The sequence below is a fragment of the Galeopterus variegatus genome, unplaced genomic scaffold, assembly GCF_000696425.1.
Source record: "Galeopterus variegatus unplaced genomic scaffold, G_variegatus-3.0.2 Scaffold1651, whole genome shotgun sequence".
Taxonomy (NCBI): Eukaryota; Metazoa; Chordata; class Mammalia; order Dermoptera; family Cynocephalidae; genus Galeopterus; species Galeopterus variegatus.
In genome coordinates, this window is record NW_007727762.1 from 57,809 (window position 1) to 84,922 (window position 27,114).

General features: G+C 36.0%; 1 protein-coding gene across 1 annotated transcript in view; it reads right to left on the reverse strand.

The window, feature by feature from the left end:
• Positions 1–26,854, reverse strand: part of LOC103594953 (chromosome unknown open reading frame, human C7orf60) — a 70,931-nt gene extending 44,077 nt beyond the window's left edge. The window contains exons 1-2 of the mRNA XM_008578254.1: positions 26,585–26,854; positions 9,660–9,801 (exon numbers count right to left, since the gene is read on the reverse strand). Coding sequence (XP_008576476.1) covers positions 9,660–9,801; positions 26,585–26,744 — 302 coding nt within the window. The 5' untranslated portion in view covers positions 26,745–26,854. The remainder of the gene's footprint in view (positions 1–9,659; positions 9,802–26,584) is intronic.
• Between the last annotated feature and the right edge of the window lie 260 nt (positions 26,855–27,114).

Genomic DNA, 27,114 nt, shown 5'->3' on the forward strand with positions numbered 1-27,114 from the left:
TAGAAAGTTCCCTAACAAAAGGAAATTTTAATACCCCACTCTCAATCAAATGAATGAAAAATAAGTAAGGTTACATAAGTCCTAAAAAATAAAATAACATTTTGGTGCTGATAACACCAAGGTTACAGGTTCAGATCCCTATACCAGCCAGTAGCCAACCCCCACCCCCAAAATATATAATAAGGTTTATTTTGTCACTAGAAGATGAACTTTCCACTCTAATAGAGAGTATAGCTTTTCAAGTGCCCAGGAAATATTTGCAAAAATTACCATATTGTACTTTCTTCTAGTACTGGTATGATTTTATTTTTTACATTGAGATCTCTGACCTATTTGGAATTCAAATCTGGTGTTTATTGTGAAGTACTGATCTACATTTTTCCCCCAAATAGTTATCCATTTCTCCAACAAATTTACTTTTTCTCCAGGGACACATGATATACAAAGTTTCCCCACAGTTGTTTTATACTCTCTGTTACGTTCCATTGTGTATGTCATTTACCCATGCCTAATACTATTTTAATCATAAAGCTTACACCTGTAGTGCTATTCCATAGCATCTCCCCCCCCTGCTTTCCCACACAGTTCTTCTTTCTCAGGGTTTTCTTGGTTATTTTGCTTTTGTTTTTTTCCAACGTGTACTTTACAATCAACTGGTCCAAAAAAACTTTAAAAATTAGTTTTATTGGGATTACATTAATTTTTTATAAACTGGAAAAATTTGACATCTTCATAATGCTGAATCATCCTATCCCATGAAAAAGATGGGGTTTTTCCATTTGTTCTAGTATACTTTTAAGTCACCAATGTTTTAAGGTTTTCTGTATAGTGATTATGCACATTTCTTGTTGTGTCTATTCCTAGGTATTTTATCATTTTTGTTGCTGTTCCATTACACATTCTAATAGGCTATTGTTTGTATGAATGAATAACATAATAATTCCTATAGTCTAGAAATCAGAAAGCTTTTCCAAGATAATCAAAATCCAGAAGCAATAAAAGAAGAGGCTGATATATCTGACCATGTTAAAACAAAAACCTTCTGCATGGCAGAACTTATAAACAAAGTCAAAGACAAAGGGCACATATCTGTGAATTACATAAAGAGCTCTTAAAAAAAAAAAAAAAAAAAAGGACCAAAAACCAATAGGAAAAAAGGTGTTAAAAACATGATCACATAATTTGAAGAAAAAAAGAAAGGAAAGGGCCGGCCCGGTGGCGCACTGCTACAGTGCGCCGCTTGGGAGCGTGGTGGTGCTCCCGCCGAGGGTTCGGATCCCACATACAGACCGGTTCCCGCTCACTGGCTGAGCGAGGTGCGGGCGCAACACCGAGGGTTGCGATCCCGTTGCCGGTCCTGGTCCGGTACGGGCGCGACACTGAGGGTTGCGGTCCATTGCCGGACACGAAAAAAGACAAAAAAAAAAAAAAAAAGAAAGGCAAATGATTCCTAAATATATGAAAAGGTGCTCAACCTCATTCATAAGAGAAATGTAAAATAAATCTACACAGAGATACCAATTCCCATTTATGAGACTGGCAAAAATTCAACAGTTGGGTGACATATTCTGCTGATGAAGTTATGGAGAAATAGGTATTCTCATATTTTTGGCCGTGGAATAGCAAAATGACATAATCTCTACGGAGGGCAATTTTACAATATCTAACAAAATGACGTACGCATTTACTCTTTTATCCTGTAATTCCACACCAAAGAATCTACAAAAATACAAAACAAACAAGCACAAGTTTATTCATTAAAGCACTACTTGTAACAGCAAAAGGTTGTAATTATAACTCATGAAAATGAGGAAGAAATCTATATACCCGTCATGGTTAACTTTAAGTGTCAACTGGACTAAGCCACAAAGTGCCCAGATAATTGGTCAAACATTCTGGGTGTTTCTTTGAGGGTGTTTTGGATGAGATTAACATTTAAATGGGTAGACTGAGCAGACTGCACTCCCTCATGTAAGTGGGCTTCATCATGAATAGAACAAAAAGGCTAACCCTCCCCTGAATAATTAGAGAGAATTCCTCCTGCCTGATGACCTTTGAACCAGGATCAGCTTTTTCCTGCCTTTAGACTCAAACTGAAACATCAGTTCTTACTGGGTCTAGAGACTGCAGGTTTTTTACTAGAAGTATACCATCTGTTCTCCTGGGTCTCCACGTTGTTGACTCACCCTGCAGCCTTGGGACTTATCAGACTCTGTAATAGTGTGAGCCAATTCTTTATAACAGATCTCTTACTAGATACACACACACATGCACACACACACACACACTCTCACACACACACACACACACACACACTCACACACACACAGCCTTTGGACTTATCAGACTCTGTAATAGTGTGAGCCAATTCTTTATAACAGATCTCTTACTAGATACACACACACATGCACACACACACACACACTCTCACACACACACACACACACACACACTCACACACACACAGCCTTTGGACTTATCAGACTCTGTAATAGTGTGAGCCAATTCTTTATAACAGATCTCTTACTAGACACCCGCACACACACATACACACACCCCACCCTATTACTTCTGTTTCTCTGGAGACCCCTGACCAGTACAATACCAAATGGAGTGATTTCATGATATACAAGGCTACTTCAAAAAGTTAATGGAAAAAGAGAATTAAAAGATAATACAAATCTTCCCACGAACTTTTTGAAGTACCCTTGTATTACTAAGTAAAAAAAAGAAAGGTGCAGAACAGAGTATCTAACAGTATATAACATGCTACCACTTGTAGAGATAAGAAAGGATGAATATATGTACATATGTGTTTGTGTGTGTTTGGCTGAATTTGTTTATTTTTGCAAAAAGAAACACTAGTAGGATAAGCAAGAAACAAATAAAAATGGTTACCTATACAAGGCAGGGGTAAGTAAATAAAAAATAAAATAAAATAAAAAATGGAAGGGAACCTTTTGAGTATATCTTTTTGTAAAGTTTTGGCTTTTGAACGACATAAATATTTTATATTCTACAAAATTTTAAAAAGAGGAAAAAACCATAAAACTGAAACCAATTATATCACAAATTGGTAATATAATCATACAAAACAGAACTGTTTCAAGCAAATTTTAAACACAGTATTCTGACCCTTGGTGGGGAATGTTCTAAAGATAAAAGAACTCTTAAATTTCATTCAGTCATTTATTTCCAGAAGACTGGTATTACAATTTTGAAACCATTTTATATAAATTGTAGGATAAGGCAATTGTGTAAAAGAAGAGATACAAATACAAAACAAAGAATTAAGCAAAAATCCTATAATGTTAAATATGAATAGAAAATATCAATTATGAATTTAAGAATTATAAAAATAAGAATTATGAATTTATGTACATCTGTTTCAGTTGCCTGTACTTTTGTAGTCTCACTCAAAAAAGCGTTGCCCACTCCCATTTCACATAGTGTTTCTCCTATGTTTTCTTCTAGTATTTTCACAGTTTGGGGTCTTAAATTCAGGTCTTTGGTCCATTTTGAGTTGACTTTTGTGTACGATGAAAAACAGGGGTCTAGTTTCAATGAGATATCATTGCACTCCAGTTAGAATGGCTATTATCAACGTGACAAAAAAGAACAAATGCTGGCAAGGAGGAGGAGAAAAAAGAACTCTCCTACATTGCTGGTGAGAGCGTAAATTGGTACAGCCACTGTGGAAAACAGTATGAAGGTTCCTCAGAGAACTAAATCCAGCTATCTCACTACTGGGTATATACCCAAAGGAAATGAAATCAATATATATATGTCAAAAGACACCTGCACTCCTATGTTCACTGCAGCACTATTCACAATAGCTAACAGAATCAATCTAAATGTCCATGAATGGATGAATGGATTAAAAAAACTGGTATATATACATATCGGAATACTTACTACTCAGCTATTAAAAAATGGTATCATCATTTGCAGCAAAATGATGGAACTGGAAACCATTAAGTTAAGTGAAGTAAGTCACAAAAAGGCAGATACCATGTATCACTCATATGTGGAATCTACCAAAAAAAAAAAAAAGTGGTTCTCATAGAAATAGAGGGTAGAATAATGGTTACTAGAGGCAGGGGGTGGTGGGCAGAAGGAAAAGTGATGGAGTGACTACTGGGTACAAAACTACAAAACTATGCTATTTACTTAGGTGAATCATTATGCAGTACATGCATGTATTGAAACAACATACTGTATCCCACAAATATGTACAAGTAAAGGTTAAAATTTTTTAAAAGACTATATTTATATATGAGACTATGTATCATATAGTCTTTTTTTCATTGTACATGTGTATGGGGTACTGTTTATTGTTTCAATACATACATAAATTGTATAATGTATATAGTACGTAGTCTTATATTTAAATATATATATATATATTTGCTTTTTCTAATTCTCTTCACCAGAAAGATGTAGAAGAAACGACACCCAGCAGCACATCTAGTGTCCAGATCTTACTTTCTAAATGCCATTTTCCACTAAAAGAAATAAGGACTCCCTGAAGAAACAGACTGATCCTAGGTCTTTGGCAGGGAAAGTAAAGACTCATCATGCACTAGATAGCAAGAAAGTGCTGATATGTGATATTAGTAAACAGAAGCCAGCTTTGACTTGGTTCCTACTGATATGGAATTATTTGAATCCCCTTGCCCCCCAAAATGACGATGAGAAAATGGAATAAATAAAAATCCAAGAGGTTACAGTGATATTCCAAAAATTTTTAAAAAACCAAAAAACAAACTCACTTGTCATGAGTGTAACTGACCTTTACACCAATTACTTATTGTGAAAATTGGTAATTGAACAGAAAGAATGGCATATATATTTTTACCTAGTCTTTTTGGAGAATATGTAACCATTCCCAGTTCATAAAGGAAAGCTCTTATTTACAAAAAGATGCTAGATAATAAATGCCAAGAAATGATACAATTTTGAAAATCATTATTTTGCTATTCCAAATGAAATATTATTTAATAAATGGAAGTTAAACTGTGAGACGAAAGACTGCTGAGAGACAGGATTGATCCACATTACTTGTTAATTGTAAAGGGAAAACATGAGTTTACAATGGAAGGATCTAATAGGTCTCCTACTTAACCAAATGACAAAATTTAGCATCTCTAATAGTGGAACAATCTCACAATAAGAATCTACTAATACGATGCAATGTGAAGTACAGAGCTTTACCTAAAAGATATTTTTGCAAAAATATCTAACCTGAATCAACCCTTTATATCCAAATTTCAGTTTACAAGAAATAAATGAGATTGAAGAAATAGTTCAATGGCACCATGAGAAAAAAAATCAGATAAATCCTAAATGCAGGACACAAAGCTAGTTTTGGATTAGGAGATATACTATTGTAACAGCCCCCTGGTTCTGCTTACCTAGAAAAAAAATACTATACAATCAAAAAAACAAAGTATTAAAAAGAAATCAAGAGAGCTGAGGATGCAAAGAGATCTAACAGAACTAAATTGCAGAGGACAAGCCCTTCCTAAATGAGAAGGGATCACAGCTGCTAGGGACACTTGTTGAATGGTAGTTGAGCAGCAGAGAATCAAGCTTTCCAGGGTAGAAGGCCTCTGCTGGATTAAAGGGAAACCAACATAGCTTTTAAGGGCTGCTTAGCTGGTTCACAGACAGGAATGTTCAGATAGCAACGTTTAAGAAACCTAAATGCAGAGATAATTCTCCTCATTCTCTTCCTGATTCTCCCCATATGTCTTTTTTTTTTTTTTTTTTTTTTTTTTTTTTTTTTTTTTTTTTTTCCGTGTCCGGCAACGGATTGCAACCCTCAGTGTTGCCCCCGTACCGGACCAGGGACCGGCAACGGGATTGCAAACCTCGGTGTTGCTCCCACGCCTCGCTCAGCCAGTGAGCGGGAGCCGGTCTGTATGTGGGATCCGAACCCTCGGGCGGCAGCGCTGCCGCGCCTCCTAAGCGGCGCACTATCCAGTGTGCCACTGGGCCGGCCCCCCATATGTCTTTTTATGAGTATGTGAAGGCAGCGGCAACACTGAAGGCTGGGAGTGGGTCTAAAAAGCAAATAAATATCTCTGCACTCTTCACTGGGTTTAGGTCCCAGGGTTCTGAGAGAGGGCTGCACCTGTAATATACATAAAATAGGATTCACTCATTCACAAAGCCATCTGAAACCAGGGTGAACTGAAACTATCTAAAGAGGTAATCCAGCTCCAACCCAGCTCAACTACTGATGAGATCAAAGTGTTTAGTCTCTCATTCTCGCTGCCTGTCACAAAAGAAACAGACCCACAGATAAGACATATGTTAGAATAAGCGGACAAGGCCTTTAAAATAACTATTATAAATTCATTTTTTAAAATAGAGAAAAAATCAAATAAATATAAAAAAACAAAATATAGAGAATTTCAACACAAAAATGAAACCTCTAAAGAGCTAAATTATTATAAAAAATTTGAGAAAAATACCTTAAAAACATCTCTCTTAGCAATCAGTAAAATGAAAAGCCGAAAAAGAAAAAACAATGAAGATATACAGAATATTTGAACAATGCTATTAATCATCGTGAATCAATAATCACAAAATACAGAATATGGTATATTCTACCAATCAACTGACATTTTCCCAAAACTCAATATTATGGGAAAAAAAAACAAGAACCTAAAGAGACGTAACCAACAAATGCAATATATGAGCCTGGACTGAATTTAGAAAATGATAAACTCAGGGCCGGCCCGTTGCTCACTTGGGAGAGTGTGGTGCTGATAACACCAAGGCCACAGGTTCGGATCCCAATATAGGGATGGCCAGTTAGCTCACTTGGGAGAGCGTGGTGCTGACAACACCACGTCAAGGGTTAAGATCCCCTTACTGGTCATCTTTAAAAAAAAAGAAAGAAAGAAAATGATAAATTATAAAATACTGCACATTTTGAACTTAAGAAAAATCTGAATTTATGAACTAGATATTTTAGGAAATTACTGTTAATTATCTTAATGTGATGATGGTGTCGCAATTATGTAGAAGAATTTCCTTAGTCATAGGAGATGTGTGCTGATAGATTTGGGGATGGAATGTTATGTTATTGGCAATTTACTTTCAAATTAGTCCAGGAAATAATGTGTTTATATGTTTTTCTTAAGATTACTTCCCATAATGAAAAATTTTTTTACCATATCTTGCCATTGCTCTTTTTCAGTTGTCTGACCTAAATTCTTAATGTTTTTTCCAGCAGTTTCACTCAAAAATGACCTCTTTCAGAGCGCACATGTAAGCACAATAACTGTTGATAAAATACAAAATCAAGGAAAAAGAAAAAGTGAAGTGTGAGGCAGATTCATTATTCAAGTACAAGGTACAAGCAAATGTTCCTTTGAGAACACCACATATCGAAGTCTATTAAGAAATAAAGTTTAAGGGCTTGCCTGATGTACTGGAATATTATTTTGAAAGCAGTACTGCTAAAAGCCAAGAATGATGGTCTTAAACGATAACTGTTGATTTTCTGACCGGATTACGGCATTTCTTTCTGTTACAAGGGAAATATTTGGTTCTGTAGTACACCTCATTTTGTGTTTCTTAGCTTGAGGGGAAAAAACATATTCTGATGCATATCTTGTAGAACAGTCCAGATTTATAACATTTTCTCTCTAGAACCAAGGAAATAAAACCATATATTAAATTCCAAGCATCCTATTTCCTATTATTCTGGCTCCTTCCTTTGGTCTTCCAACTGCACAGTCCTTCGACTCCACAATCCACTTATGTTATCACCTTTTCACTGCTCTCACCCACCTCTTATTTTCAGCTTCTTTGTACAAATCATCACAATCACCACAACGTATATACACCATCATCTCCCTTGCCCCTTTATTGAGTTAGTAAACTTATTTGTGCATTAATCCTACTACACTTCCTGTCCACTCACTATCTCACTTTCCAAGAAAACTGCTTAACTCTAACCTTGTGCCTTGATTACTGCAGTAGTCTCTTAACTCTTTTCCTTATTTACACCCTTGCCCTTCCTATATTCTTAACACAGGAATTAATTCTCAAGAATTCTCGATACATTGTAAAAAGTTAATAAAATCCTGTCACTACTTTTGTCTAAACATTTAATTACTTCCTATTTTAGAATAAAAGCCAATGTCTTTGCAATGGTCCACAAGATCCTACAAAATCTAGCTGTTCATTATCTTGTTTTCTACCACTCTCCTTCTCACATTCTGCTCTAGCCACACTGGTTTTGCTGTTTCTGAAACATGCCAGTATGCTACTGCCTCAAGGCCTTTGGACTTGTTAGGGCTGGCATGCTTTCTCACTTCCTTTATGTCTTTTGTGCATATGACTTCAGTGCGACCTTCTCTATCTTACTTAAAATTGTTTTATTTTTCCTTGCTTTATTTTTCTCATGTACTTATCCATTATCTGACCTAGAATACATTTAATTAATATATTGTTTCTTGCCTCTTACTCTCACTAGCATGTAAACTCCACTACAGCAAGCATTTTGTGTGTTTGGTTGATTTTGTACTCCCAATGCCTAAAATGTGACTGGTACAGAGTAGACAATCAACAAATATTATTTATCAAATGGATAAATAAAAGAACAAAGTTAAAATACATATTTTTTGTGGATTATGTGTTGAATGAATGGAATATGCATTATTACGTGATTTTAAAGTGAGATTAAAACAAATTTTGAAGAAAATAATTAAAAGGAAATATAAACTCGAAGTTATCATAAATTTATTTTCATGCAGAAGGATAATGCTTTGTTGTCTGAGAATTCATTTTTAAATTAAGTTAATATACATATCCTTTCTTATAATTTTACCACATTTAGAGAACTGATATCAACAGTATTTCATTTTCTAATGTTTTTAACGTTAGAATCTATATTATGAGAAAGTAAATATTATCCAAAGTCAATATAAATGCTGAAATACTCTGAATTACACATCAAAAATTCAGGATTTTAAATCTTTTTAAATGCTTTTAAATTTTAAATTATAGAAAAGTACTCACTTTTACTTGAATCCAAATGTAGATAATCATCTAAGGAAACTTTGATACTATAACTTACTATGAGTAAATTGTTAAACTTTTATATTTTAAATATATTAATGTTTAAATGTATTGAAAGTATTTGAAGCCATATTTTTTAAAAGTTAAAACAGAAAATTAAAAGTTTTGTCAAAGAAAAACATTTTGATTAAAAAAGATGAATGATGGGCCGGCCCGGTGGCGCACTGCGCTAGTGCACCACTTGGGAAGTGCGGCTGCGCTCCCGCCGAGGGTTCGGATCCCACATACAGACCGGTTCCCGCTCACTGGCTGAGCGAGGCGCGGGGGCAACACCGAGGGTTGCGATCCCGTTGCCGGTCCCGGTCCGGTACGGGGGCTACACTGAGGGTTGCGATCCGTTGCCGGACACGGAAAAAAAAAAAAAAAAAAAGATGAATGAAAATAAACCTAGAGAAAGTAAAGCAAGGAGAAAGAAGTTGTTTAAAAGACATCAATCTGTCATAATATTTCTGGGTTTCCATTTTGGTACAATGAATTATACCATTATTTAGCATTATTTAGATTTAAGAGTTTAAACAATATATTAGAAACCAAAAATGTTAGTTCATAAAAACACTCACCTACAACACCATTCAATACGACCTTCACCCTCACAAGTTTTTGCCCAATGATTATCTGCCAAATTTTTCATTGCAACAGCATATTCACAAAGCGTTTCCTCATCCTCACAGTGTTCTCGCCAGATCTTATCAAAGTCGCCCACTAAAAACAAGGAAAAAAAATGAATTAAGTTACCTTGACTTTAAAACATGTCAGGCTCTTGAAAGTTTCAGTATAATCTAGAATTATTTAAAGATGAGTACAGGCTGACTATTCCTAATCTGAAATGCTCCAATGAGCACTTCCTTTTAGCATCATGTCAGTGTTCAAAAAGTTTCAATTTTGGATTTCGGATTAGGAATGCTCAACTGGTCAGCAGTCTGCAACTATTCCAAAATTAAAAAAAAAAAAAAAATCCAAAATCTGAAACATTTCTGCTCCGAAGAATTTTGAGTAAGGGATATTCAATCTGTATAAGCAAAATCATGAAGTAAAACTTCATGAAGCTTTAAATATATTTTAAAGACTCCTTTGTGCAAACAGATGCATTATTTTAATTATAATGATAGTCAAATAAATTTTATCATTTTAAACAGATAGATTTGTGAAGCTTAAAAAACTGGTAAAATATAAGTAGCCATATATGAATTATCAGTTCATAAACCAAAGACATGCTGATGGGGACAATTATGGCTGGGCATTCAAGCAATAATTTTCCTGCTACCATTGGGCAATATGACCTTGCAGGAGCAGAGTAAAAACACTTATGCCTGCTTCTTGCCTATTATTTTCTTGGATCTCTACATATTTAGCAAGCAAGTAAATATTTTTATTTACACACTTGTACTTACTCTAGGCATACTGTACTTCAGAAAATTACAACCCTAGGGCAAAAATGTTGGCATGAAAGAAATTACCTTAGAAACTTCTCCCAAGTGTTGAGCCTTTATAAAATGTTCTGAATAAAAACTTTAAGCTGACTACATTATCTGACCAGCTACCACCTTTTTTATGAAAATTAAACATCATCACATTTCATATGAAATCTATAACATCACTGTGAGGACTGATACAGACAGACAGGAGAGTGTTATGTCCAAATAAACAACAGTAACACAATTGTGTAAGGGTAAAAGAATAAAAAATTATCAGGGTAGCTTCATTCAATGTCCTTAGACATAAGAATTAGGTACTCTTGCTCCATGCTGAAATGCAGGCAACTATTTGGTGACAGAATAAATTAAAAATATAAATAGAACAGCCAAATTAGGAGATAATAATAATACTACTAAAATTCTTGCTCCAAGTAAGACAATTGAATTCTAGCATTTAAGAGTTTTTTTTAACAGAAAATAACTATAATAGTTCAAATGTAACAATCAACATTTACCTATTCAAATTCAAAAATTGTCCAATTAATTCCATTTATTGATTAAATTAGGGTCACAGTCTAAGTAGTAAGTTGAAAACCAAACTATTAGCCCTCTAGTTTGACCAAGTTAAGAAAGAGGAATAAGGGTACAAACACACCCTCACACATACATTGTTCAGCTTGTTTTTTTTTACTTTTTTGGTAGCTGGCCAGTACAGGGATCAGTTAACATGACTATATATCAGTCTCAGTCTTGACCTGAATACTGATTTTAAACCTGAAAGGGATGAAAAGTTTAATTTGGGGGGTTAGGTACTTATATACCAATATTTTCATTAATCATTAATATTTGTGTAGTGAGGGGGCTCTTTGTTATATAGCAGATTGGCAATAAGTGTCCACTAAAAATAAGCAGGCAAACAAAATTTTTCTAAATTCTCAAATAAAAAAATTCCTCAGTTTTAGCTATATCTTTCAGATGCAATTATTTATCAAGCCTCTTCATAGAACTACAAGAAGTTTTCAAAGCAGTATTTTGATTAACGGTATTTTATAAACCTATGGTGGCTCATACACTATTCTTGACTTTACCCACCAGGTTTCACACTATACAGTTCATTAAAGTATAGTATAATTTTAAAAGACCTTTATCTTTTGTTGAGATCGATATCTTCAACTCTATAAGGACCTTTTTTGAACCCATAAGTTTCACTGTCCTATATATAATGTAATATTATAAACAAATACATAAATGTATTACATATGCTGTTAAAAGGAATCATCCAAACAAAAGTTCTATGATAAAATATATTTGGGAAAAGCTATGTTTAACACAGACTCTTTCTGTAAGACTTCTTGGTTTAGATTCTAAAGAAGGTACAACTTAAGACAAAGACCTTTACATGTAGTTTACCTGGGAGAGAACCCTAGGAAACAAGAGTGAGGAAGTGTGAAGAAAGACAAGAAAAAAGCTAGTACAAAGGTGCATTACTGAGGCTGCTGCTGCAGGCAACTGAGAAGCACACAGAAGGCTTCAGGAATTACGCACCTAAAGGATGAGAAGCTGGAGCATTTTTCTACCAGTTCCTATCCCCATTAACTCAGGATTGTGAATAACCTGCACTTGTAGTCCGCACTTAAGCACTGAATAAGGGGACATCCTTGGTAGGCTCCGGCGCTGCTGGAGAATGGCAGAACACAGAAAAGAAAGCAGCACACATTTAAAGTGGGACTTCATCAGGGTTGGTGACTCTGAATTCAGTGTCTGTCTACCACAGCTGAAGATGGTATGTTATGTGGGGCACCAAAGGCATCTATTACAAATTCTTAGAGTCCTTGCCATATCCTTGTATACTCTGAAACTCAATTTACTATATAATTATTCTACTAGCCTTAAGATACAGAGACTGTAAATATACAAAAACCTACTACCCTACAGCTTTTTAGAAGACCTCTAGTTTTTCACTCAACAAAATTCTCCTTAAATACTTTCTTATGGAGTTTTAAAGTTTACTATCCCCTCCACTGAGGTTTTTAGGAAGGATTTGAGTTTTGGCTGTAGGCTTATTCAACTCAAACTAATTACAGATAACTTCAATTTAACGTTTTCATTAACATTAAAGAATCTGCAGCCTCTCTGAAAGGTTGCTGACGCTGAAAACTGATGTGCAAAAATTGATGTGTAAAACTAGTGACAATTATCTAGGAAAGAATAAATAGTACATTCATTCATTTAAAAAGACATAGAGTTCCATTTTTAATCATTTTGCAGTAATTTATGATATTATTACTTTGCAACTATTTTGTAAAAACCAAGTACGTACAATGAAATGAGTTAAGGAATCATCCATTTTTGTTCTTAATACCCTCAAGAGCAGTTCTATAACCGTTCCAAACTCAAGTGAACCAATGGAACTCCCTAAACTATCTCTTTAGAGTTGATACTACCATCTAGTACAGCAAATCTCTTTCCTTCAAAACATAACTGAATTCATATTTTCTTCAAGAGGGTTTATCTGCCTCCCACTTGATCATCTCACAATTCCCCCATATATGCACCTGCCATCCTTATGGTATTCTGTCACTCATTTATACATATTGTCTATTAAAACCAGTGTAATTTTCCCATTAGAAAGTATAAATTGATTTTGATTTATAACTTGTATAAGCCACCGTAGTTTATCATGGTGCCCAGTTAACGGTGGGCAAAATATTTAAATTTTCACTATGCTCAAAAAAACACGGGAAACACCAAAATTATAAGCAAATCAAATTAGTTGCTAAAGTAAAATTCAAACTACAGTTGATAGATGTTAACAGACAGCAGTGACTCAAAAGTAATAGAATTTGCATACTTAAAGTTACTGTTCTTAAAATAAGAGTTACAAGACTTAGAACAGCAGTAAGTTCAAAGTCATTTTTCTGGAGACTCCACTGTCTTAAGCTGATTAAAAAAAATTTTTTTTCACTACATATTACTGCAACTGAAAGTGCAGTCACATTCACTAAGTTTTTGATAACAGCACACAGATCTTTTTAGAAAATCTATAAGATTAAGGAGAAATTATTAGTAAAAACACTAAATAGATAAGGTGTTATTTATATGTGAAAAAAATGAGTAGGTGGTTCATGCATTTTTACATGCCATGATGATGGTTTGATGTTTAGAACGACATTAGAAATACTATTTTTGTCGGGCCGGCCCGGTGGCGCACTGGATAGTGCGCCGCTTGGGAAGCGCGGCGGCGCTCCCGCCCGAGGGTTCGGATCCCACATACAGACCGGTTCCCGCTCACTGGCTGAGCGAGGCGCGGGAGCAACACCGAGGGTTGCGATCCCGTTGCCGGTCCCCGGTCCGGTACGGGGGCAACACTGAGGGTTGCGATCCGTGGCCGGACACAGAAAAAGACAAAAGACAAAAAAAAAAAAAAAAGAAATACTATTTTTGTCAATAACTCTATCCTAATTCTCACTTTTAAATGACATAAAGCAAAGAATATAAGAAATTTAGTAAGTATAAATCTGAGTCCAATTTAAGGTAAGAATATAGATACAAAACATTTATCTGATAAGAGGTTAATATCTAAAATCTACAAGGAACTCATACAACTCAACAGTAAAAAAAAAAAAAATCTGATTTTAAAATGGGCATAGGATAGACATTTTTCCAAAGATAACATACAAATGTCCAACAGGTACATGAAAAGGTGCTCAACATCACTAATCATCAGAGAAATGCAAATTAAAACCACAATGAGATACCACCTCACACCTGTTAGGACAGCTATTATCAAAAAGACCAAAATAAGAAGTGGTGGAAAGGATGTGGAGAAAAGACAACCCTTACTACTGATGGGTATGTAAATTGTTACAGCCATTAGGGAAAACAATATAGAGGCTCTTCAAAAATTAAAAATAGAACTACCATATGACCCAGCAATCCCACTTTTGGGTATATATCCAAAGGAAATGAAATCAGCATGTCAAAGAGATATCTGCACTGCTATATTCACTGCAGCATTGCTCACAGTAGCTAAGATACGGAAACAACCTAAATGTCAAACAATGGATGAATGTATAAAAAATTATGGTATAGATACACATACACACACACACACACACAGAGCAGAGTATTATTTGGCCTTAAAAAAGAAGACATTCCTTACATTTGTGACAATGCGGATGAACTCAGAGGGCATTATGTTAAGCAAAATACACCAGACACAGAAAGACAAATACTGCATGATATCACTTACATGTAAAATCTAAAACACTCAAACTTAGAGAAACAGCGGATTGATGATTGTTACGGGCTGGGCGGTGGGGAAAATGGGCGGATGTTGGACAAAGAGTATGGTCAAAAAGTACAAACTTTCAGTTATAAAATAAACAGGCTCTAGAGATATTAACGTACAGCATGGTAACTACAGTTAATAATAATGTATTATAAACTTGAAATTTGCTGAGGAAGTATTTCTAAGTGCCCTCACCACACACACAAAAAAGTGGTTACTATGTCAGGTGATGGATATTCATTAGCTTGATGTGGGAATCATTAAGCAAGGTATACTTATATCAAAGCACCATGTTATACACCTTAAAAATACACATTTTCTTATTTGCCAATCATACGTCAATATAAAAAAATAGCATGTCATAGTTCTTGTCAGTTTAGCCTTGTGAGTCACAATACCAAAGATTAACAATGTACTATTTTGGTCCTTTTTTTTTTTTTTTCTATTCCCCTATTTTGATTCTTAAATGGTGTACAATGCAAAAGAAAATATACCACATGGTTCTATGTATATGCAACTCTAAAAAATGGAAAATAAATCTATAGTGACCAGAGACTGGTGGGACTAGGAATAGAGACAGAATGACGGCAAAGACGCATAAGGAAATTTTGGGTGTGATGGAAATGTCCTTTAACTTACCGTGGAAATGCTTTCATAGATGCATATAACTGTCAAAATTCATGGAATTTTACACTGTAAATAGATGCAGTTTATTGTACATAAATCATAGCTCAATAAATTTAATTTTTAAAAATGATGTGCCATAAGCACAGTAAATATTACAAAATAAAAATTATATTTTGTTAAAAGGGAACACTTACATGCAGTTGGTGGGAATGTAAATTAGTCTGGTCATTATGGAAAATAGTATGGCGGTTCCTCAAAAAACTAAAAATAGAACTACCATATGATCTACTAATACCACTACTGGGTATATATCCATAGGAAATAAAATCAGTATGTCAAAGAGATATCTGCACTCCCATGTTTATAGCAGCATTATTCACAATAGCCAAGATATGGAATCAGCTTAAGTGTCCATCAATAGATAAGTGTATAAAGAAAACATGGTACACATACAGAATGGAATACTATTCAGCCATAAAAAAGAATGAAATCCTATCATTTGTGCCAACATAGATAAACCTGGAGGACATTATGTTAAGTGAAATAAGCTAGGAACAGAAAGACAAATAGCTCATGATCTCATTCATACATGGAATTTTAAAAAGTTGAGCTCATATAAGTAGAGAATGGAATAGAGGTTACTGAGTCTGGGGAGGGTAGGGGGTAGGGGGGAATAGGGAGAGGTTGGACAATGGGTACAAAGTTACTGTTAGATAGGAGAAATAAGTCCTGGTGTTGTAATGCACAGTAGGGTGAACATAGTTGACAACAATGTGTATTTCAAAAAAGCTAGAAGAAATTTGAATGTTCTACCACAAAATCTGTTAAACATCTGAGGTGACGGATATGCTAATTAACCTGATTTGATCATTACAATGTATACATGTATCAAAACAGCACACTGTACCCAATAAATATGTACAATTATGTGTTGATTAAAAATAAAATTTTAAGTTATATTTCATTAAGTTTGAAGGCCATGAAATTTTCTTTAAAAAAGCCAAAACCAAAAGAAAAAAAATAGTTTGATATCACAAACAAGTCCTGAACTTTTAGAAATCCATAACAATTTATTTGATTTTGACTTGGGCATACTGCCAAATACGGGCTGTAAAATGCAGTATCTGTAGATGACCAGATTACCAAATTCAAGTTCAAAGACCCTTTAAAGGTATTTCCTTTAACATGGTATAAATAGAGAAACTCATGACTAAGTAGGAACAAGTTCAGCTGCCATCCCAAGATATTAAAATAAATGTGCAGGATCAGATTGTCTCACACACAGAGAACTGTCTTCTTAGCATTCTTGAGTACCTGATACGGTGATACACCTAAAAGTGGGACAAAAAGTATCCTAGGCATTGGTGATAAAGCAGCTACTGAGAACACAAAAAAGTAATCATCTGCAAACAGAAAACCTGAAAACCTGAATTTTACACCCAATATGTTGTGAGTTCACTTCTCTTATGGGGCGGTGGGGACAATATTCTGATGTGCCGAAAAGGTCAGACTCTTCACATAAAAAGTTAGAAACATAAGAAGCAAAAGGAGTCCCCCCCCCCCCCCCCCCCCCCCGCCTCTGGTAACCATTATTCTACTCTCTACTTCTGTGAGAACCACTTTTTTTTTTTAAAGATTCCACCTATGAGTGAGATCATACAGTGTTTGTCTTTTTGTGCCTGACTTACTTCACTTGACATGATGATTTCTAGTTCCATCCATGTTATCATGAATGATAGGATATTTCTTTTTATAGCTGAATAGTATTCCCTTGTGTACATACACAACAAATTTTTTTTATCCTTTCATCCATTGATGGGTATTTGGGTTAATTCTATCTATTGGCTATTGTGAATAGTGTTGGGATGAACATGGGAGTGCAGGTGAGTCTAGGTAGAAATTCCAGGAGCCATCTTATCTGCACTGTTATGGTCGTTAGATGTATCAAGGCAATACAGTTACAGATACAAGTCTATTGTTTTTTTAATTTGTATTTTACAAGCTTAGTGCTTTCTTATGTGCCAGACACTGTTTTAAGTACTTCACAAATACGAACTCATTTAATTCTAATACTAACCCATTGAGGCAGATATTGTACTTTATAGATAAGGAAACTGAAGTACAGAGAGAATAAGTAACTTTTCCTAGGTTACACAACAAATCTGCAAGTCGAATGCTAAAGTCATGCTCTTAACCACTATACCACTTCCCTCTCTTCCTGAGTTTTTAGTTTTCAATGTTGATAGATACAAAGTTTTGCACTAGAACAAAGTACACTGACTCTACTAACCACAAACAAATGGTCTTTTGTCAGTCAAATGCAGCTATTTAGTCTCTTCAACTGTATTATTTGCTAGATTTCTGGCAGTGGTTCTCAACTCTGGCTGACAACTCTGGCTGCACATTGGAATCACCCAGAAGTTTCACTTAACTGGTCTGGAGTGGGAACTGGTCATTTATTTTATCGCTCCCCAGATGAATCCACTGTGCAGCTATGGCTCAAAACCAATTGTTTGTGGCAAGACTGTAAACTCAAATACCTGGTGAAATAATATAGAGATCAGTGAAGCTTGGGGCAACCTAAAGAGTCAAATTTAATTATAAACCAAAACAATACATGGAATAAACTCAATATCTACAAACAGAATCTAGTTCATGGTGTATCTTCTATGTTTGGAGCAGCCTCTTATAAACTTATTTATGATAAAAAAAAAAACACTTAATTAAAAAAACGCCAAAGTCTTTGAATACATCCTGAAGGGAGATGGAAAGAATAAAAAAAGTCAGAATCAATATCATCAATATGTTATTATTGCCTTGTGAAAGTTAAATTTATTGATGTGTATGACCACACAGATCACTTAGTTGGTGTGACTTTGAACTTTCATGATCATGGTATCTCCCCTGCCAGGTAAGTATAACTTTGAACTTTCAAACAAAAGGACTTGTGAACAGCCTTCTGGAACTTAATTTGTTTTAAGTAGAGGAATTTCTATATAAACGGGAATAGGAGATACTCAGACGCTCCTCTAAAGGGAGGGGGATAAGCCATCTATACTAAAATAAACCCTGCAATGGACATCAGTATATCTATACTTAAAGTACATCGGTGGTTCTCAGATGTTACATTTTGCAACCAGTACAAATTTTATCTCCGACACTGAAGAGACTGACATTGGGGTTGCAAATATTTTATCTGTGAAGTTAGGGTATACAAATATGAGGGTACTTTAAAAAATTTGTGGGAAAATATAATGAAAATACAAATCTTTCCATAAACTTTTTGGAGACCCCCTCGTATAAGTAAATATACACAAATACACGAAACTATTACCATCTTTTAATACCAACAGAGACACACATTACACTCATTACAATATCCTTTTTGGTTCTCATTTTTCTATGGACTGACAAAACCTTTTTTTAAAAAACTCTTGGGCTTACACTGGTATGTAGGAACCAACTGGTAGGAACCAACTGGTAGGAAAGTGGGAGTAGCAGATAATAAGAGGAGAAATAGAATTCACTGTGTATGGCAGAGTAAAGCAAGTTACACTTGAACAAACATTTATCAAATGTTTGTTAAGGACAGGGCACTTTACAGTATCTATATCCTATATTTACAGTTTTGTTTATAGAAAAATAAAATGTTCAGAATAATATGAACCGTTTAAAAGGGAGTAAAATTAATCTAATATACACAGTTTAAGAGGATATGAGCATAAGTTCATTAGAAAAGATTTGTATCCAAAAGTTAATATTTAAAAGTTAAGAACATAAAAATATTAAACTCAACTATCTGTAAATATTTATATTAGCTTCTTTTTAGAACGTGCTTTAAATCTATGAGACATGGTGCTAGGTACTAAGGATACAGAGATAAAAGGCAGAGTTCTACTCAAGGAACTAAGTTTAATGGGATAGATAGACAAGCAAACTGGTAAATGATAAACACTATAAAGGTAAGCACAATTGTGCTACAGAAGCATAAGGTAATGGGCACTTTCTTATGTAGAGGCACTTATGTAGGATTCTGTGCTAGCTGTTGTATACAAGTGTGTTCATGGGGAGGGAGTAGTGACAATTAAACCCAGATCTCTATTTCAGGAGTTTACATTCTAATAAACTGGTGTAAATGACCATTCATGAGATTTCCAAAGTGACCTGAAGATCTCTGATTCTAATATTGATAATATTGATAATCTGATATATTAATTGATAATCTGATATATTAATCCATAATATTGAAAATCTGAATAATAAACTGTTAAAAACATTATGCTGTTAAACTTCCCATATATCACTACTTCTAATTTATTCTGTTAAACTGCCTGTGTATCACTACTTCTAATTTAAAGATGAACATTTTAGAAAAGACTACTTAAACTGGTGGGGGTGGAAGTGAGGGATAATGTCCAGGAGCCATCCAATCCTTAATGCTACCTTGAAGACATAAAGACAGAATAGCTATAGTTAATACCTCTACTGTTATTTATGTTACTTGAAGAAGATAAGGATCCTGCTACTTTTGGTAATGAGCAATGACTAATAAAAATGGAAGCTCCAAAAGTACTGTTTGATAATAAAACAGGAGAGTTTCAACCCAACTGTCAATTACTAAGACTTGAACAATGTGTGAAATTTCTCTTGTAAATGCTATCCATGTACACAGAGCTGTATGATCCTAAGTTAATTTTTTATTTTGATTATATATGGTAAATAATCCTTAGATCTATCACAGAAGAAGTGTTTCCAAGCACTGGATTTTTCAAAGCTACTAAAATATTGCAAGGAGATGTAGTTATAACAGGAAATATGTGACAAATTTGCCTTAATTATTTAGATAATAAATGGAGGTGTACTATTTCCTCTATAGAAATGGCAACAAAATAAATGGAAATCTAATATAAGAAATCAGTATATATGTCAGAAATATTAATGGAGAAATTTAAAGACAACTTCTTATACTGATATTGTGCCTTAAAAACAAGCAACTTTTTACAAGTAGTGTAACAAGAATACTTGCTATTGAAAAATCACAGACTTATTCAGTTGTCTCAATTGAGGTTTCACTTGTGTATACTGTACTTTTACTACAGAAATAAAGTACTTCATAGGCACATATGAGTAAGGAACGAAAGTGAAAAACAATTAGAATACTGGGACAAGCTCGGTTTTTAGCATCAAAGTCCTCTGTTTTTCTCTGCAACAGAAAAACCTTAGTTCAGTGTTTTTTCAAAAAGTGGTACAACGATCACCTGCATCAGAATTTGGCTCCAATCTCAGACTCATTGAATTGCTTTCTAGGCCTAGGAATCAGCATTATAAAAAGTTCACCAGAAGATTCCAGAGCACACTAAAGTTAAAGAACCACTGCCTTGGATGATTTAAAGATGCCAACATTATGTACACATATTAAAGAAAACAAAAACACTGCACCTAAGCCAACAGAGAATGAGAATCTTTCAAAATCAAAGCAAACTGCTGTTTTCTTAAACAACGCATAATAAACATAATTTTACCTTTCCTTGAGAACTTAGAGTTGTCACTATGAGGTCCTTCACTCTACTGTAAATGAAGCATAAATTGCAGTGGGTATAAGAGTACTCCTTGTTTTCTGTGATGGCTCCACTTTCTCCTTCAAACCCCTAACTACTGGTGTCTTCTAAGGAGCTATCCTCAGTTACACATTATCATCACTCCAATGGGTGGTTTATCTATCCTCAAAGCTTCCACCTCCACATAGAGGGCTTCCAATCCTAAACTTCCAAAAGGATACGTCCCACACTAAGTTATTACCACCAACGCTATAACCAGTCAACCTGCCTACATACCCTGTTCTTCCTGCCCTCACTCCTACCCAACACACACATTTCCAAACTGGATACTAACAGCTACTTAGTTTCCCAGGCAAGAAATCTGGACATCATCCTTGACTCTTCCCTCTTACTGTCATGAAAACTGCTTAATCTAACCTCCAAAGTCTTTGTCTTTCTCTATTTTTATGATCCCTTCTGTTACTTATGCCATTATCAACTCTAAATCAGGTTAATATAGGAGCCTCCTAATTAGTCTCCTTTCTTCTAGATTCCTTCCTACCAGTCTACATACTTTGGCTCAGTGTTCCTCAACATCTTTGTCCACTGTGCACTCTATGGAGCTTTTAAATAATATAGATACCTGTGTTTCACAAAGTTCCAAAGATGACAGTGAGGTGGAACCAAGGCAAAGCACCACTACATTTGCTGCTTTATTTTTTCCATAAAACATTCAAAGGATCTACACCAACACTTTTTTGGTTTTTAGTGTATCTTTCAAAACACAAAAAGTCCCTAAAAAGATATCTTATCATAGAGATAACTAATAATAACACAATCAAATAGCTAACATACATTGCAAGCCTATGTGCCCTTCACTAAAATGACTGTGTCCATGTTCCTTTTATCTTTTAGTATTACTGATTATTAAGCTCTTTTCTTTCTTTCTTTCTTTCTTTTTTTTTTTTTTCCCTGCTGGAATGGCAGTTCAAACTTGCCTAGGGCAAAGTGAACAAGATTTTCTATGGGGAGTCTTCACCTTACTTATTTTTCTGATTAAGCAGATTCTATCACAAAAAAAACCCCTCTCATTCTATATCAGAATGGGTGTGACTGGGAAAAACATAAAAAGAAAATAGAGCAAAACCTCACTTCAAAGAGAAAATGTTCAAAGTTTCTTGGGGTCATGGAGTTAGTATTTTAAAGCAGTTGTGTTCAAGGGCCACTGGAAAAAATTTTTTTAATTAGAAACAGTCTGTTATCCTAATTTTTAAAACAATTTCAAACAATTTGTTTCAAGAAAAATACCACTACATTCATTTTTCATTTTTAGGCTTTTTTGATTTTAGTTTTAAATTACTTCTGATTCAAAGGTTTCCCCCATCTCCCACAATTCCCTTGTTTTGGAAAATAATCAATTGCAAATGTATTTTTCAGCTTATCCTAAATTGCTATTCTAGTTCACCCTTTGTCTCAAACTATGAAGAATAATTTGAATAATAAGGATTAAACATCTAAATTAGGCTACACAGTCCTTGACTCTTAAAATGCTTCTCACAACTGTTAACCTTTATAACACCATTTTTTTTCCTGGACTTAAGTCTACAGAACCAACCTATCCTGTGTTCTCCCTTTCTGCTTCAGAATCAGTAACCTATTTTGTTTAACTGCTTTTATAATGTTATCATTGCTACTAATAACATTCATTTTTTAATGCAGGAAAGTATAAAGATCATCCATAACTCCATAACCTTGAGAATACCTGTAAACAGTTCAGTATATATTTTTATTTTTCTCTGGTTGATTTATAAGCTCCATGGGTTTACATGATAAATTGTTTTAACATGTTTCACTATGTAAAGTAAGTAAATTCAGGGACAGAATTAATTGATGATATTTCCTGAAGTAAAGATAGGTTTAAAAAAATCAAAACTAGATGGAATGGAGATTGTATTTTATTCCTGACAACTGCAGCCTTTTACATTTTCTTGGAATTTTTACATGAACATTTTAAGTTTGGAAAAAGAAATGCCAGGCATAATAACAATAATTATAGGAATGGGTTCATATGAATAGGATTATGTTAAAAAATCTTACAAAGACAACTGAAAATACACATGGCTCTACTTCAGTTCTCAATTTGATATATAATTATCAGGCACATCTGATTACACAATGAAGTCCCTGTTTGGAAAGCAAATCTAGCTGTCTCTTATTAAAAGGCTGTCTACAACTCTTATGATATATTTGAAATATTTTTGGTTTATGTGGAAATTTCAAATTTTCAGTATAGCAAAAACAGAGAACATTTATATGTGCAAGCATATTTCCATTTATATAAACTCAATGTAAAAGACTGTCTCATCTATAAATGGCTGACACAAGAAACACCCCTTCTCATCACCACTGCTAGGCATTTCCCTACCATTTTCTTTCAGTAACTACTTCAGGTATCAGTACTGCCTGGAACACTGACATTTATCTCCAATTCTCACTTTACTCATACAGATTGGCACAGAATCTCTAAGTAGTGACACAGGACAGGCAGTAAAATGGAATGGAGCAGGGAAAAGTGGTAAAAGACTGCATTAAATCTACCCACTAGTCTTTACAACCATATCTACTGACCCCCACCCCAAGCCTGCTCATCACCATCAGTTGGACAAATAAGACTGGGGAACAGTGGAGAGAAATCTTTCCCCACCACAGCAGAAAAATCTTATTTTCTTTCTTTTTCCTGTTTCATTTTCAATTCCACTACCAGAAATAAGAGAAATAACTATTCTCCAATCCCACACTTATTATCTAATCTTCACTCCTGTCCTTACTATTCAATGATTGTTTTGCCTCCTTCTTCATTCCACCCCAACTTATTTCCTTCCCTGCCATCTCCCCACCAAAAACCCATAACTCACATAGCTGCAACTCAGCTAATCATACCCATGGATCACCCATTCTCATTCATTTTTATCCTCTTTCCTAATGCAAATTCTAGGGCTACTTACTACTTCCTACTTTCCCTCCCATTCTAATATTTGGAGTCAGCAACATTAAGCTTGGAATTGGGAGGACAAACCTATCATTTCCATAAAATATGTATAGTACTAATGATGAACTACCCAAACATCAAGTAAGTCATTTTAATCTTTTTGGGACTCAGCTCACTAATCTGTAAAATGGAGCTAGTTTAAATCACCATTCCAGAATCTGGCTGACAGATTTCTACGCTCTAATGATAGGGATTCTAAACTGTAGATGTGAGGTGAAATGCAGGAATTTTCTAAAAAGCAATAGATGAGTCTGCTTATCAGGCATATAGTTTGCATAGTTATTAGTACTATAGTTCAGGTATGTTACCTATTAAATAGGCCTTTGTAGGCTGGCTTAGCACCAAAGCACCGTTCACATTATTTCTTGTGATAACAGTTAACTTGCAAATGAACTTGAAAATATGTTTACAGTCTAGGGATCATCATCAGTATTACAATACTAAGTCCCCAAAGTGAAACACTAAAAATTATTTCTTTGGGATTACGTATACAGACTTTTCCACAGACGGCTATTTTAAAACTACTATTTGGACTATATTGCAGAAATAAAGGCAGAAAAGGCATACTCATTAAGGTCATTTATTTTGCTAGTTCACTGATGGGGCTTTCTATATCATTAGTGCAAAGCCTAGAGAAGTCCAGATCACTGGTGGATTCAGGGCATTAAAATGCTTAAAGAACAGTCTCATTCAAATGTTTAGACTGCCAGGACTTTACCTGCCCAGAAGCACTCTAGATCATTCACTTATGTACTACATGTATCTATTCCAGCTCCGGTAATTTCCAACTATCAATTCTCATTAAAACAAGTGTTCCATGGCTAATACTTGGGCTTAAAAACATGTTTAAACATGTGGGAACTAAGCAAGTATAAACAACACTTGAAGAAATGATGACATTAGTAGTGTGTTAATTAAAGTGGAACCTAATGAAGAAAAATAATGAAATTATTATAAAGAGGTAAAAATGGAGACCGAATCATATGTTAGCCATTTCTTTTCCTTAAAAAGATGCACTTAGTTAAATCTGTAAAAAAAAAAAAAAAAAAAAAAAAAAAAAAGCATGATAAATTGCAGGAAAGTGTGTCCATATTTTCTCATTTCTCCAAATAACATAAAAATCTACAGTGAATGCCATTATGTAAGTGCATTCTTTGAATATCAAGAATGATGCAATTGTTGCTATGGTAACTATTCATTTTATTGAATAAATTGTGGGTTGGGTTTAAAGCATCTTTTAAAAAACAAATTCGATATCTTATCTATGCCCCCAAAGCCTCTTTCTCTTGCTACCTATTAAACAATAACTACAAGCCATCTTTAGGACTATTTAAGCAGCCTCTGAGAAAAGCTAGGCTTGAGTTGCCAAGGAAAGAAAACTTGGAATTTCAAGTTTGAAAAATGAAACACATCAACTACACTCAAAGGAACAAAAGACACTTAGTTTTAAATTTCTAGAGTAACTGAAATGTGTATATAAATCAAAAGTAACATGATCATACATGTTTCTGTTCCTTCCCTGTAATAAATTTGCTTCTAAATAATTAACTAACACTAGAAGGCTGCTGACTTTTCAGTTTGCAATTAAGTAAAAGGGAGAGCTAGTTGAAAGTTACCCCCATTTTCATACGCAGAAGAAATTTCTCCTGAGCGCATGAAAACAGTGAGAATTTTCACTGTGAAAATCCTACAAAATAACTCTATCCAAAAGCCTATATTTGAAAATGCCAAGAATAACTGCAGACTCCCAACTATCAACACTCCTCAGACACAGGCAAAAGCTACCAAGGCTTTTCCCCTTGCTTATGATCTTCCATGCAGGAGGTTCCCACCGACGGCCGGCATCACCGGCATCTGTGTCTCTAGCAGGTTTAGCAGTTAGACCACTCAAAATCAAACAGTACTTTGAGAACCTGACCCAGATCTCTTCCTCGCCCGCCTAAATAAACACTAAGATCAAGCATTTGAAGAATGGGGGCTGAGCGTAGGGACGGAGCCCGTCGCTCTTACAACTAGGTGAAGTGCAGTCAGCTAAAAGGCCTGCTGACTTCGCAGCCCTGGAAGCCAGCGCGAGGAAGCTTCGGCATGGCCGTAGCAGTGCGGTACTAGGAAGCGGCTCTGTCGGAGCAGCGAAGGGAACAGACTGGGCGAGGGAGAGAGGGGCAACTCAGGCTTCTTTCCATCTGTCCTTAACGAATGCATTTTCCCTGTCTTCGTGTCTTACCTTCGCGTCTCTCGCAATGAGCGATCCCCCAACCCCCTGAGTGTGTGTGTGTCGTGACAACACTCTCAGCACCGCGTCCGGGGACAGGGGCTTGGGGGCGGCCGGGACTCAGTTCCTCCACAGGCCCGGAACTCTCCCGAAGGGCCCTCGAAGAAAAGGGGGCGGGAGGAGCGCGCCTGACGCCGACTGAGGACTCGGACCGGGCCTGGGAGAGCGGCCTTCGCAGGGGCTGACGTGCAGCTCCTTTAGGTTTTAATGGTGGCCTCTTTGGGGGAGGGGAGGGTAACAAGGGGTTGAGTGTGATGACGCCTCCCCTCCCCCCTCGCTCAGCTCGCTGTTTACCTTCTCGGTACTTCTTGCGGAGCCGCCGGTGGACGCTCTTCACCACCCCGGAGAGCTTCTCCTGCTCCAGCTTCCGCTCCTGCTCCGGGGGCGGCGGAGTGCTCGGGGGTCCGGCCCCCTGCCCGCGAGCAGCGCTTCGGCCGCCGGCCCCCGGCTCCATATCGCCGCCGCCGCCGCCGCCGCCCCTCAGGCCCCCGCAGACGCTCCCCTGACGGAGGAGGTGGGGAAGGAGGAGGCAGCAGCGGAGGCAGCAGCTGCGGGAGGCAGCGAAGCCGGAGCGACAGCCTCGGAGGTGGCCCCTTACCCAAACGCACCAGCTGATTGGTGGACTCTGGAGGGCTGGGCGGAAACGGAAAAGGCCAAGGGCCAATGGACGGAGAGCGCCAGCGGCGCGCCCGGTTGTTTGGAAAGGCAAGCAGCTGGAGAAGGCGGAGCTCGCAGGCGATGGAGAGCCACGGCGATGCGAGCCCAAGGCCCGCGGGCTCCGGTCCTCTCCCCAGCCCATCCCGGATTCTGTGCGCAGGCGTTGT